A 14,581-nucleotide genomic window follows, 5' to 3' on the forward strand; every position below is an offset into this window, starting at 1 on the left:
CATCTACGAACACATAAAATTATGAGTGTATTTAACTTTATACGTTCGCGAGTATCCGGATCACGTGTTCGTCTTCAAGATGAGAAATATGATTTGGACCTCACGTACATCACGAATAACATTATTGGTATAAAATTATATGTGCTTAATTTTTTACTTGTAATATTGCAATCAAATATTTAATATTAGCGATGGGACTGCCTTCTGTTGGGTTTGAAGGCATTTACAGAAACAGACAAGAAGATGTTGCTGCTCTCTTAAATGAAAGGCATCGAAATCACTATATGGTTATCAACCTTTCTCAAATGAATTACGACTATAAATTATTCAACAATATGGTGCAAGATTTTGGCTTCCCTGATCATCACCCACCTGAACTTGATAAATTATTTATTATTTGCAGAGTGATGAAGAACTTTTTGGATAGTGACAAAGATAATGTTGTCGCGGTGCATTGCAAGGTATTAATTTTAGATCTTTTAAAAAATTTTATCTGTATTGAATATTTTTTATGTGCATGGAAATTAATACAGGCTGGAAAAGGAAGAACTGGAGTAGTTATTTGCTGCTATTTACTTTTTACTGGAATTTTTGTTGATGCAGAAATGGCTTTGGAATTTTTTGCAATGAAAAGAGCAAATAAAATTACAGGTGGGGTAGCAGTGCCGTCACAAAGAAGATATGTCAATTATTTTTCTCGAATTCTGCATCGTGACGTGACTCCATCACTTCATCCGATTAAGGTTTATTGTTGTTGATTTCAGTGTTATATTCATTTGAAGAATCGTTTTCTTTTTTTTTTTTTTTTTTTGTATTATTTATATTTCTTCTGATTATTATTGCTTATCAGCTATCGTACATCCTTTTTCGTTCAATTCCCCAGTGCCAGCACGAAGACGGAATATGTCCATACCTTCTGATATTCATGCAAAACAAGCTTGTTTTTGACTCCCGTATTGATCCTAAGACAAAGAAGCCATATCCAACACCTCCTGTCCCCTCCAAAAGAGGCGACGGGGCGCGCAGTTTTAAGATCAATCTTGTTTTGTATGGAGACATTTTAGTTGTTTTTTATCATTACCCAAAGGTTTGCTCGCTCCCATCAATCAGAGTACTCTTTGAATCATTCATCTATTTCATGTTCATATTTATTTCATTCAATTCTTCTGGTTAAATATGTATTGCATTTATTTATTTCTTTATTTATTTTATTGACGATATGTACGAAAGATGCACACACCACAGCAGCAGGCAGAGGCGAGTCTTCCGCTGGAAGCATCTTCTGTTGCCTTTTCACAACACCAATTTTCCCGCTCGCTATCTCCACTGTCTCACACATCAACCCCATTCGCTGCCACTTCATCCACTTCATTAACCAACACCCAAAACCCCTCTTCTTCTTCTTCCTCTTCCTCTTCCCATCCTCCATCCAGTTCATTTGCCTCTTCCACCTCATCATCATCATCATCATCTTCTTCTTCTTCTTCTTCTTCTTCTTCTTCTTCTTCTTCTTCCTCATCTTCTCCATATGGTGATCAAAGACCCCCCTACATGCGGCGCAAGGGCACCCGGCTCTTTCGCTTTGCCTTCCACACAGGAATGCACCCGCCTAACACTCAGCTCTCACTCGAGCCACGCGATTTAGACGGCCCCAAGCACATCAAGTTCAGCAAGGACTTTGTGTTGGATGCGATGTTTGTCCATCCTGAGCCAGATGATCCAATCCCCTTTTTCGAAGTCAAAGACTGGGATGTATGCTTCTCAATCATTTTTATTGCATTTTCGAATCATTTTTTAAATATCTGCATGTGTTTTATCTTTCCATCCATTTTTCTGCTTGAATGTAGGCACTTGTCCCGTCCTCTGCGATCATGAAGCAGTCGTCTGCCAGTTCTGCTGTCTCTTCCTCTGCCCCTGCGATGCCCTATCCTCTCTCCACCACACTCACCCGGCTGTCCCCGTGTGTCTCTCTTCCACTTTGTCGCTCCCTCTCTTTCTACACGTTTGATGCACTGCCCATATCCCGCTTCACTTCCTTGTCTATGTGTGGCAGGCTACTGTGTGTGGGGACAGCAAGAGGCGATTCCTATGTGATTGACACGCTGATAGACGAGATGGTGGCACAGACAACGCGCTCTGAGAGTGTTGGGGTGGGTGTCGGGGTGAGCAGCACTTGCTGGCTGGAGAAGGCGATTGAAGGAGATGGCAGAGAAGGAGGAGAAGGAAAGGAGGGCGAGGGCAATGAAAGCGGATCGGATGATGAGTCAGAAGAAGAGGAGGAAGAAGAAGAGGAAGATGATGAAGATGATGCTAATGATAGGGCTTTGAAACAATTGGAAGATGCTCGCAAAGATGAAGAAAAGAATGAGATGTGTTTGAACTTAGCAAATTCCGAAAAGAAAACGAGTGATTTGGACAGCTGTGGAAAGGGGACGACATCTGAGAAGCATCGAGAGAAGCAAAAGAAAGGCGATATAAGAGAAGAAGAGCTGAGGAAAGAGAAAGAGAGAGTTGAAAGAGAATTGAAAGAAATCGAAGAGAAGATGAATGAAGAAGAAAGCAAAGAACAATCAAAGAAAATTGATGCTGCACTTTCAAACGATGTGTGTGAAATGGATGTTCCTGAGCCTCTTTCTCAAACAGACACGCAAACACCCTCTGAAAATGCAGCAGTCACAACAACAATAACAACATCGCCTGCAACATATTCTAACCCGTCGTCTCCTCATCGCACTCCTCTTTCTCCATCGTCTCATAAACACATTTCTCCCTTTGAGGATTCACCTGTTCTGTCGCTGAGTGCTTCTCCACTTTCTCTCTCGCCTTGCTCGCTCGTCCGCTCCTCTTCCAAACAAAAAACTGAGTCGCCGCCTCCTCCTCCACCTTGTTTGGTTCCTCTTTCAAATCAATCAAAAGGTGAACACGAACAATCTTCATTCCCATCACACCCAACTTCCCTCAGTCCAAGCTCTATTTCTGCACATTCTGCTACTCCGCCTAATTCATACTTGTCTCTATCTCCTCACATGGGCATCACTTCTTTCTCTCCAGTGAAGCAGTCGATGCCTTGTTCTCCTCCTCCTCCTCCTGTCTCGCCCACTTCATCTGCCAAGCCCTTCTCCAGCACTTCTTCTCCAGTCAGAAGTGGATCCCAATCATTGGGCTACTCCTCTTCTTTCAAGCCTCCTTCGTTTCTGCCATCGTCTGCTCCGAATGAGTCGAAGAAGCCTCGTCCGCCTTCTTCGCTTCCTCAGAACATTGTGCCACCTGTTCAGCACATCGACAAGCAGAACACACAAAACACACAAAACACACAAAACACACCTCATCAGTCATCTTCATCATCATCTGCTGCTGCTCCTTTGCTGCTCAGTCAGGGTGACTCACAAACAGTTCAATCATCTTCACTGTCCAACAGAAGTAACAAGGCAGACTCACCTGATTGTTCACAGACAGAAGGGAAGGCTTCATCCCATCAGCCATCTCCACCTCTTCCTCTTCTCCTCTCTCGCAATGCACTGCATGCCAAGACCAAAACTGAGATTCGCTTCAAAAAGCCCTCGTTGCAGTCGATTAAGTTTGCAAAGCCGGCTGTTGAGCCGCATTTGCTGTTTGTTGGGATGACATCGGGTGTGGTGTGTGTGTTTGAGTGTGTGTCTTTCTCTCTCATTCACAAAGTGACTATCTCGTCCTCAGCGATATGTGTGATGAGGCTGGTGCAGGAAAAGAGAATAATCAAGAGAATGAAAGTGAGAAAGGGAAAAGAGGGGAAAGATCAAAGTGGAAGTGCTGATAAAGAGGAGCATCTGCAAAAAAACAGGTCAGACACTCAAATAACTGGAAGTGAAACATCAGATTCTGTTATTTCAGAGCAAGACATCAGCAAAACAGAAGAAGATGCCAACAAATCAAATGAAAACTCAGAAACAGAAGAGAAAGTCATTCAAAATGAAAAGAATAAAGAAAGTGCAGAAGAGACTGAATATGAACAAGAAGAGATTGTTGATGATGTGTTAGTTGCTGGTTGTGAGAATGGAGAGCTTGTTTTGTGGAATTTGCGCCGCGGAGAAATACGAAGGCTGAAAGGCCACACGCAGCAGGTGACGTCTGTGGAGGTGATACAATTTCCTCTATCACTTGCAGAGGAGGAAGAGAAAGAGCGTTTGAAGGAGATGATTATGAAGCGGAAGGCGAAAGAGGAGTCGGAGCTGGTTGAAAGAGAAAGAGAGAGGCTGAAAAGAGAAGAGCTGCTCAAACAGGCCACACTTCCCATTCACATGGAGTCATTTGTGATGGTTGAGACACAAGCAGAGGAGAAAGGAGGAGCAGAGAAAGAGAACGGTGACTTGTCTAAACATGCTGTTGGAAGTGCTGAAAGAGAGAATTCTACTGACGATGCCGTGTTGGTTGAGCTTGACGAAGGCAATGCAGATGCCAATGAGCTCGACATTGAGACTGAATATTCGCTGATTGAGAAGCAGTCGTCATATGTGCTGCCTGTCCCGCCGATGTCGAGGAAGGAGTCTGTCACTCGAAGAGACCTTTTAGTTGGGAATGGAAACAGTGGAACAAACATCAATAGCATCAATACCAACAATATAAGCAATGTTAGTGAGAATCCAATGATCACCCAGGCACAAATGATTGAATCACCAGAAACAGATGGAAAAGGCAAATCTCAAATAGCTGAAAAAACTGATGTTATAACGTCTTCATCAATGGAGAATGGGAAAGACACTGAAAAGTCTGAATGTTTGAATACAGTTGCAGATGATAGTCAGAAGCAAGTGATGCATGAGAGTGGGTATATGTCGTTGATGAGGAAAGATTTGGAGGCAGAGCAGCAGCTGCAGAGGAAAGAAAGAGAGGAGAGGAGAGAAGCCCACAAGCGACGGATGATAATGCTGAGAGAGATGAAGAAGCAGAAGATTGAGGAGCAGCAGACGCAGCAAAAGGAAGAAGGGAAGAGAGATTCTGGCTGCTCTACAAATGAGGATGAGGATGATGATGATGAAGACGATGAAGACTTCTTCAATGAAAATGTCTTTGAAGAAGAAGAAGAAACTGCTGTACATCAAAACGAGGATGGGTGTTCTGAAGAGCATAAATATGATTATTCGAATGGAAGGATTGAAGATATTGTGCCTTTGCACTCAAGAAACGGGACAACACAGCAGCAGACTCAGACACAGTTTCAGCAGATGCTGCAAAACACACAAGGAATGCTACTAATCAAACCTCCACCTCTGCCAAATCATCCTCCTCCGCCTCCTCCTCATTCTGCACTACGTTCAAAGAATGTTAATTCTCCTTCTCCTTCTCCTTCTCCTTCTCCTTCAGTGAACAGTGCAATTTCTTCAAATGAAGCTCATTCAGCGCCAATTGCACCTCCTCCTATTGTTGCACAGAACAAAAGCAATCAATCAAATGATACTGACATGTCTGGCCCATCATCCACACAACCAACTCCTTCACCTTTGTCTTCTCCATTGCCTCTTCCTGTTCCTCTCCCTCTCCCTCCTTCTCCTCCTCCATCCCAAAAGCCGCCAGAGCCTCCTCTTCCCTTCCAGCCAGAAACGCCTCTTCCTCCGCCTTCTCTGCGCCCAGACGCCGACACTGCATCGACTGCATCTTCGACAATCTTATCTGCTCAGTCTGTGCTGTCTTCCTCGTCTCTTTCTGCTTCTTCTGCTGAATCATCTGATCAATCAACTTCGCAATTGCATGGTGCAAAAGCTGGTCGCCGCTCTTTGTATTCTTTTTCTTCGTTTCCAACACTCCGCCAAATCCCATCCATCACACCATCCACTTCTGTCATTCCTTCTTCCTCCAATTTTTCTTCCTCCAATTCTTCTTCAGAGTCAACTGATGACTTATCCTCAGCACTTGCACAGACAGAAGAAACACTCATATTCCCATCGCTATATGTGCTGTCATCTTCACTGGATGGGCGGATCAACCATTGGAACCTCCATCCTCAGCTGAATGGTGATTTGGCATCTTCTTCTGTAGGTGCAGATGGCCTTGTCTTCACTTACTCCATCCACAACCGCCCTTCGTTGACTTCTCTTCTGTTGTCTTCCAACAGACTTGTTGTTGGCTCTGCAGAAGGAGACATGAAGATGTTCTATGCACCGCAGGTGAGAAGAATGGAGCTACTTTCGCAGACACAGGAAGAGGACAAGGAAGAAATCAATGCCATGTGTTGGATTGAAGTGAAAAGGCGCAAAAAACCAAAGAACACAAAGAAATTCGGTGAGGAGCCAAAAATAACAGAAGTTGGAAATGGAAATGAAAAGAGTGAAAATGTTGTTATTGAGCCAGATGCATCTGATAAAGAGATGTCTCCTCTGCCTCTGCAAGAACAGTCAGAACTGAGTAAAGATTCCAATGTCAAGTTCACAGATTTATCAGAAAAAGAAGGCATCACTCAACAATCAAAAAAAGATGAAAATGAAAATGAATACAAAACATTGGATGGTGTGGAGTCATCTATTCATAAAGAAGAGGAGTTATCATCTTCTTCATCTGCTTCGTCTTTAACACCCCAAAATACAAACAACACCGAGAAATGTCCTGTTGAAGATTTGAATAAAAATGATTCTTTTTCTCAGCTTCCGTTATCATTTCGTTCATCGCAGCAGTCTGCTGAAGATGAAACCCAGCAAAATTCAGCTTCTTCTTCTTCTTCTTCTTCTTCTTCAAAAGACATTTCTTCATTCACATCGCTTATTTATTCTCAATCCCTATCTCATTCTCCTTTCACTGACTCGCCTGCGTCGTCTCCCCATTTATCACGTGCAGTCTGCATAACTCCTCCTTCTTCTCCTCCTTCTTCATTCCTCGCTCAGCCTCCTCACCCGCCGCCCCCTCTTCCCTTGGGCGCCTCAGACCCAACAAGAGAATTTCTTCGCCTGCCTCCCTTCTCCACCCACACGCTCTCTGCCTTCAGTGGAGCTGATCAGATCAACATTTCTGTTCCAAGCACATCCACACTCACAGCAGCCAAGCCGCGCTATTTGATAAGCATTTCATCTGTTGTGCCCAGTCTGTCTATTGGATCAGGCCAAGTTGCCTCGCAGTTCATGCCACATGGCCTGACATCGCTTTCTGTGTGGGATGCGATTGGAGGGATCCTCATCTGCTCATTCACTTTCAGCTGCTCTGTGGGCTGTGCTACTTCTGCTGGCGCAATTATATTTCTTGGAGAGAAAAGAGGGCGCGTGCATGTGATTGACTTCACGAGGTTCTTTGAGCGGTTGGATTCGGAGAGAGAAAAGGAGACGAAAAGGATAGCTGATTCAATTAAATCGATGGGGATTTGATAAATGAATGTCAAATTGATAACTGTGACTAAAACCAGAATTTGAAATTTTAATATTTTTAAGCAAACGATTACAATAGTTGAGCAAGATTACATCAGGTTTCCAAATTTCAAAATGAAATGCTACAAATTATGAATTGAATAAAAAGAGTTAAAATAAGCAGTTGTGATTTGAAGTTATTTTATTTCGATTAAATAATAATTCTGTTTATGTATTTAGAAATAGTTTTCGTACAATATGACTTTTATGTTTTTGAAATTTGTTTATGTTTTTCATGCTGTTGACAAATATCATTAATGTTTCTGTTTTGTGTGTCTCAGTGCGAAATATCTTATTTTTTTTCCAAATATTTTAATATTAGTTGTTTGGTTATGTGTAATTTTTCTTTTCTTCAAAACCGAATGCTTGGGATACAAATGAGATTAAGGAGATTGTTGAGCATCATTCAATTCTGTGGTTCAATGATTCCATTTTCTCGCGGTTATTCTGTGTCATTCCTTCTTTTTAATGATGCTTCTTTGTTTATGAGTTACCAATGTTATGGTTTGAGCTGAAGTTATCTGACTTATGAAATGTTTTGTTCCTCTGTTGATTACATCTACATAGTCAGAAAAATGATTTGTGTTTTTATTTTGGATAATTTTTATGATTAAGTTATGAAGAGAAAACAAAAATAAAAATTTAACTTTAATTAAGTGAATATTTTATTTTTTCTGCAGGAAATGAAACAAATTATGATATATTCGACTTTTTTAGGCAAACTGTTGAAAATGACTTCAATCAGAAAATGATATAATCACATCGATTTTTTCAGTTATATTGTGACAGAATGAGATATTGTTTTTCACATAAAAAACAGTTGTAAATTATTGAAATTGAATATTGGTGAATTATTATTTCGATTAATGAATTTTTGGTGGAATCTATTAAAAATTCATTTTTGTCTTTCAGAAGAAAATTATGATTAGAGTGTAATTTGAGACACATTTGCAATGAAAACAGCTTGTCGAAAAGTGTGTGAAACTGAATAAAAATATTTATTGTTATTAAAAAAAATTGTAATAACAATAATTATTTTTTTTAATTCATTTCTTTTGTCAGCAAAATAATTTTCGTTTCGAACACTCAGATTTCAAAACGAATGGATTCTTTAATAATGACTTATTTTTCGAGTAGAAACTTATGCATTTTTAGAAATTCCTATTTGGTGATTATTTTTTTATGTCTTATATTTTTTCGAGGTGTGTGTGTGTGTGTGTGTGTATGGATGTATGTATGTATGTCTAATATTTTCTTTTTCACAGTTATTTGAGGAAAGTGTATTCAAAAAAGTTTCACATGCTTGTTTTTTTTATTGACTGTTAAAAACTTGTTATCATAGAAACACAGAGAAGCACATTTATGATTTCAATGCAAACATTTGATTTATTTCTAAGTATTTGCGACAAATTATAGATTCAAAATTTCGGAAAGAAAAAATTTCGTGGATCAAAAAAAAAAAAATTCACGTGCATAGTAATCCGTCTGTCAAAAGGGAAAACAGATTTTATTGTTTATGAATATCATCAAATCTTTTTCAATCATTTTTAAAAATACTGTCAAAACCGGATATAATCACATCGAATTTAATCTCATTCGTTTATTATCACGTTTTCCTGTGCATGGACATTTTTTGCTTGTTTTTCATTCTTTTTCAAACGTATATTGCGATTTGGCAAACTGTTTATTTTCACATTTGATTATGACGCGTGTGATCTTTTTTTTGAAAAATCGATTTTCTGATCAAAAATATGACTTTTTCGATTTTTCAGAAATTTGAGAGAATAAATGGGGGAAAATACTGACTTTCAAGCTTTTTATGCACAAAGCAAGAAAATATTGTTTCGCTCATAACTTTATTTCGCTTTCTCAGATTTCTTTAAAAATTTGATTTTCATATCCGTAAACAAGGACCGTTGAAATCAAAACATGAAGTTTTCCAACATTTCACGAATATCAAAAAATGGATCAATTTTTATTGTGTTTTTTGATGTGAAAAAGTCAATGAAAAGTGCATAATTTTTCAATGAAAATGCTTGAAGCAAAATATTTTGCCCCAAATGAATATTATTTTGAATAATAAATGAAGAATAAAGAACAAAAAAAGTTTGTTTTTGAAAAAATTTTTTAAAGAGAAATAATGAGGGCTTAATTCTTCCATCAATAAAAACAACAATTTATTGCAAAATGTTTCCGCTATAAAGTTAAAATAAGTCTCAAATTCCAGTGTCAAAAACTGACACGAAAAATTTAAAAAATAGAGAAAATTTGAATAAAATGTTGTGTGAAGATATATTGATGAGGCAGAAAATATGTATGATTATTTTTGAAATCATATTTTTTCATACAAAAATTTAGGTGCTAAAATATTTCCAGAATACAAAAAAAAAAAAAAAAAATAAAAATAAAAATAAAAATAAAAATAAAAATAATAATAATAATAATAATAATAATAATAATAATAATAATAATAATAATAATAATAATAATAATAATAATAATAATAATAATAATAATAATAATCTCACAATATATTTTGAATTTTTATTCATTTAATAGGTGGGTGATTATTTTTGAAATCATATTTCTTCCATCGAAATTTTCGGATTAAGAATTCACTTCAAGTGCTGATAAATGAGCACAAAAAAGAAATAATTCCATTTAAAAATTTTTTTTCATGAATATTATCTGAAGCATTGTCATTTTTAACAATTGCATTGCATATAACTTATTAATGAATAATTCCTCTCAAAAAAAAAAAAATTAAACATTTGAAAAATTGACACTCCGAAAAAAGTTATGATTTCAAAAATAATCACCCATATAAATAGAAGTTGGTATTTATCATTTTTTTGAAGTTTAATAAAATTATATATTGACTTTAAATAATTGGGACAAAATTCTTGCTTTTATAAAAAAAACAACGATTTGTTCCAAACTTTTTCTCCAGCTTTATCATTATAAGTCTTTCATTTCCATGTCAAAAAAATACAGAAAAATTAAAAAAAATGAGAAATAGGTTCGAATATTCAGGATGGAACAAAATTCATAAAGCAAAAAATATCATCCCAATAATAAAAATTTTTTATATTTTTTTTCATTTTTTTTTTCCATTATCATTCCATTTCTTTTTTCGTAAATATAAAACGAAATTGATTTGTAAGATTTTTAAAAGAAATCATAGAAACAAAATATTCAATTCATATAAAATAAGATGAGATAAAAAGGAAATGTAGATAAAATTCGAATTAACAATTTTAAACATCAAAAGTTCATCTCAGTGAATCCATCCAATTTGTTGAAGCATTACGAACATCCTGATCTTTATCTTTAGAGAGTTTCAACAAAGATGCTAACAATGTGTCTTTCATTGATTCATCGCGCGTAATTTGTATGAGATGAGCTAATGTTGCAGCACAGTTCAAGCGCACATTCGGAACAGAATCATCTGCAAGTGACAGAGCAATTGGTGCAAACAACATCCGAAGCAGTCTTTCTCTTTCTTCTTTGACTTCATCATCATCTTCTAATGACGTAGCGTCTGAAGAAAATCCACCCGCTCTCTCGAACCCTTCTTGCTTCCTCTCTTTTTCTATTTCTTTTCGCTTTGCCTCTTCTAAACTCTTTTCCTTTTCGTAATTGAGCGGCATCCTTTCATCTTTAACCTTCACCTTGCCCAGAATCATCACATCACTCATTTCTCTGACTGCGCGGAGAGAGGTCTGTCTCAGAGTATATCGCTCTTCCTCTGATAGTTGCTTTATCACCGTCAAAGCTTCTTTCTCTGCCCATTTCATTCCGAGTGAATCTCTCTTCTGAATGAAAAGTTCTTTTGGTGTCTTTTTCTCATTCGCGGCGGAGTTGTCCGTCTTTTCTTCTGTTTGCGTTTCTTTTAGAAATTCATCCTCATCATCTTCATCAGAATTGGCTCTATCATCTTTTTCTTCTTCGACCTCAACATAATTCATCTTTGCAAGATCAGCCCATCCAATGCTTGTTATGCCGACAAGTGCATCAATTGCTGCATCCCGCACAGACACTGCATCGTCTTTCAGGCAATCTACAAGAAACGGGAAAAGAGTTGATGTGAATGAGCTGAGAGGCGATGTGGATGCAGCAGATGAAGTGATTGGAGCTGCTGAAAAGCGTACGCGACGAGAAGATGAGGCGGATGAAGTGTTAGTTTGCGGAGGAAGAGAAGACAAGATTTTGGCTGCAACTGGGAAGGAATGAAGGACATCGCAACGACAGCGCCAGAAGATAGTTTCTCGCAGTGAAGACAGTGCAGATACACATTCAGATAAAAGAGAAGGAATTTGGAGACACTATCAAAATAAATAGAAAGAATAAAGAGATACAAATTTAATAATGATATTTTTGAAATAGCAAAACAACAAAATGCATGCAAATTTCCAAATGAAATAACAATCAAGTTTTCGAAAAATCAAAAAAAAAAATAGTTGAAACGAAATTATCAAACTTTCTTTATCCTCAAGATTGTTGCAATTGTGGTTGATTTGACATCGAGATTAGTTATTGGCTTCAGAAGCGTAAACAGAATAGGCTGAATAATTGTGCTGAATTCATCCTTCACACGAGCACCAACAATAATAGCAGATTCAGCGAATTCTATTGCACATAAAGAAAAAAAAATCAAAACCAGTTAACATTTTCAGTGAAATTCCTCCCAAACATTGTCAAAAACAGATAATATGAAATTCTCTTTCTCTGCAACAGCCACACAAATTTCTTTCATCAAACCACTTTTCATAACACTTTCATTTATTCACACCTTTCATTGAAAAATTTGGGTCTGTTAACAGAGGTTTTAAGGAGTCAAAGACTGGATGCACCAGTGTTTGTCTTCCAACAAGAGAGCACACGTCAGGCAATGTTAAAGACACTGAAAGGCACACATCATACTCCGAGTCCTGGAAAATAAACAATGAAGCAGTTAATTGAGGATTTGATATGAAAAAATGGTATAATAAATGTAATATCAAACAAGAAGCATGTTCAGATATTCGTTCAATAATTCTTCGCGAACAACATAAATAGGAAGATTTTTAGCCATCTGAAAGAAAATGATAGATACAAGAAAAAGAAATTATCGTAACAACGAAAATATAAAGTATCAAAATTGCATTTGGAGCAACTGCAAACGGGAAGAAAAGCATTCACCATCTTGTTTCTGATACGCCAACTTATATCGTTGAAAAAATTTATTATATTGTTCACAATTCGTTGAACAAGTTCATCATCCAACAGTAGTGAGAGTTTACTTGCTGTTTCAACAAATGAAAGGAGTGCACTTACAGCTACATGACGAACAGAATCTTGCTCATCAGAACACATCTGTTCAATTAATGGAAATATCTGTTCTGTTAACTGTTTTGGCTGGAATATTGGAATAAAATACTTAAAAATTTGATAAAATGAAACAATAACGAATCTCAAGTATAGCTGATTTATAATAAACCTGAAGTACTTGAGTTACTCCATGTCGAATCATATGAACTTCATCATTTGCAAGTTCAAAAAATAACTTTAAGATTTCATCCTTTTCATTTGGCTCAGATAGCTTGTAAACAAAAGGACACAAGCATGCAGCTGAACATTTTTTTGTGTACCAATCACCGTCTCCCATCCTTTTAACAAGTCCGACAACATGCTCTTTAAAATTATCTTTTGGAACAAGAGGTATTAAATCTACCAAAGAAGCAAGTGCCTTGAAGTAATTCCATTAATATTCGAGAAACACAAGGAAAAAAAAAAAAAAAAAAAAACATACTCTATCTCGAACTGATGCATCTTCGAAAGAAGAAAGCTGCTCGAGAAGAGGAAATATATGATGTACATGCTCAAATCCTCCAACATGAGGGGCAAGTTTACCCAACTCATCAGCATAAGCAATAAGAATATCAGTGTCATCATTAAAACACTCTAAAAGATAAGCCTTTAAAATTAACAAATCAATCTGTGAAATAAACGAAAATACCTGGCAAAAAAGGAAGAAGTTCTTCTCTTGTTCTCTCTGGCCCAAGTGTCTTCGCAATAAGGCTTAAATGATGTATGGACTTAAGTTTTTGTGATCTATCATCTGATTTTAAACCATCAATAAATATTGCGGTCAACACAAATGTTTCCTCTTGCATTTTAATTTAAAACATACCTTAATTTTTTAATTTGATTCAAAATTTTCAAAACTTTTTCTTTCACAAATAAATTTACAACCACTTCAAACATGGAACAAGTCGAAACTACTTCATCAATAATTGACCCATTATATTGTACTTCATATTTTCTATTATCGAAATACTTTGATAAATGGAAAGAATTCCAGAAATTCGAAAATTAACTAATTTACTTGGGCATATCACGCAACAAGCTCAGTGGATTAAGCTTATTCAAGCAGTAATGAATCAACACCGAAATGTCAAGAATTTCAATGCTGATATGCTTCACTCTGTTCGTTCAGAAACAGGTCTCAGTGAAGAAGTGTTCAATAGTATATATACTGGTCTTTATTGCATGCTTGCACAGCTTATTCGAGATCATTGCCGAAAGCCAGATGAAAATCTTGAACAATTTGTGATGGAGGACTTAAGCCCTCTTGGACTTCCAGAAAAATATGTCCAAATATTTGGCTCGGCATTTAAAACTTAGTTTGCTAAATTTTGGATTTGATAAACTTTTATTGAAATATTCATTTGAAAAATTTAGCGTAAAATCTTTACACCAATCTGCTCGGGATCGTGTTCCTAGACATCCATCTTTGAAGCTTTTTAGATGGAGAACTGAAGTAGCTATTTCTACAAGCTCGTTAAATCGTCTTTTGCGTCCCTCTATACTTATTGAATTTACACTTTCAGACAAGCGAAAGCAGCTTTTACAGATGGATTTGAAAATGTTTCATACTCTTCGTTTTGGGGTTGCATGTATGCTAAAAGAAATGAATGATATCGAACATGACCCACAAATTCAAAGAGATGTGAAAATTCTACCAGGAGTAACAGCAATGTACTGAGTATTATTGATTTTTTTTAAAGCTCAATCTCTCTTTTCAGTTAACTTCTAAACTTAAAATATGAAAATTCATCTCACAAACTCCTTTTATTCACAGAGAGCAATTATTTTCCTTTCAATAATATGTTTTATTCTCATTAGCTTGCTTTTTTTTTTGCTTTCAACGTTAAAAAGAAAATTATTGATTATTT

At 36.7% G+C, this 14,581-nt stretch overlaps 3 protein-coding genes across 3 annotated transcripts; 2 read left to right on the plus strand and 1 right to left on the minus strand.

The window, feature by feature from the left end:
* Positions 1 to 21: 21 nt before the first annotated feature.
* On the plus strand, positions 22 to 8,019 carry MONOS_3602 (putative dual specificity phosphatase, catalytic domain containing protein; the record flags this gene model as incomplete). The annotated part of the gene is made up of 6 exons (XM_067873612.1): positions 22 to 127; positions 190 to 461; positions 534 to 743; positions 851 to 1,087; positions 1,231 to 1,752; positions 1,848 to 8,019. 6 exons carry the CDS (start codon positions 22 to 24, stop codon positions 7,323 to 7,325), a joined length of 6,825 nt encoding a protein of 2,274 aa, XP_067724463.1. The 3' UTR covers positions 7,326 to 8,019.
* Positions 8,020 to 10,636: 2,617 nt separating this feature from the next.
* Positions 10,637 to 13,519, minus strand: MONOS_3601 (putative protein phosphatase 2A regulatory subunit; the record flags this gene model as incomplete). Its single annotated transcript, XM_067873611.1, has 8 exons — positions 10,637 to 11,689; positions 11,845 to 11,993; positions 12,157 to 12,295; positions 12,370 to 12,438; positions 12,528 to 12,782; positions 12,844 to 13,092; positions 13,156 to 13,307; positions 13,363 to 13,519. 8 exons carry the CDS (start codon positions 13,517 to 13,519, stop codon positions 10,637 to 10,639), a joined length of 2,223 nt encoding a protein of 740 aa, XP_067724464.1.
* Positions 13,520 to 13,649: 130 nt separating this feature from the next.
* Positions 13,650 to 14,524, plus strand: MONOS_3600 (putative COMM domain-containing protein 5). Its single transcript, XM_067873610.1, has 2 exons — positions 13,650 to 14,029; positions 14,088 to 14,524. The coding sequence occupies exons 1-2, from the start codon at positions 13,692 to 13,694 to the stop codon at positions 14,389 to 14,391; spliced, it is 642 nt and encodes a 213-aa protein (XP_067724465.1). The 5' UTR covers positions 13,650 to 13,691; the 3' UTR covers positions 14,392 to 14,524.
* The last annotated feature ends 57 nt before the right edge of the window (positions 14,525 to 14,581 follow it).

Source organism: Monocercomonoides exilis (assembly GCF_001643675.1).
Source record: "Monocercomonoides exilis strain PA203 chromosome Unknown scaffold33-1116896, whole genome shotgun sequence".
Lineage (NCBI taxonomy): Eukaryota > Preaxostyla > Oxymonadida > Polymastigidae > Monocercomonoides > Monocercomonoides exilis.

Bases quoted from the DNA above. Each gene is read 5' to 3' on its own strand.
- MONOS_3600 (XM_067873610.1), top strand. From the start codon at position 13,692: ATGGAAAGAATTCCAGAAATTCGAAAATTAACTAATTTACTTGGGCAT. The intron at 14,030-14,087 runs GTTTGCTAAATT...TGAAAAATTTAG, and splicing joins GGCTCGGCATTTAAAACTTA to CGTAAAATCTTTACACCAAT.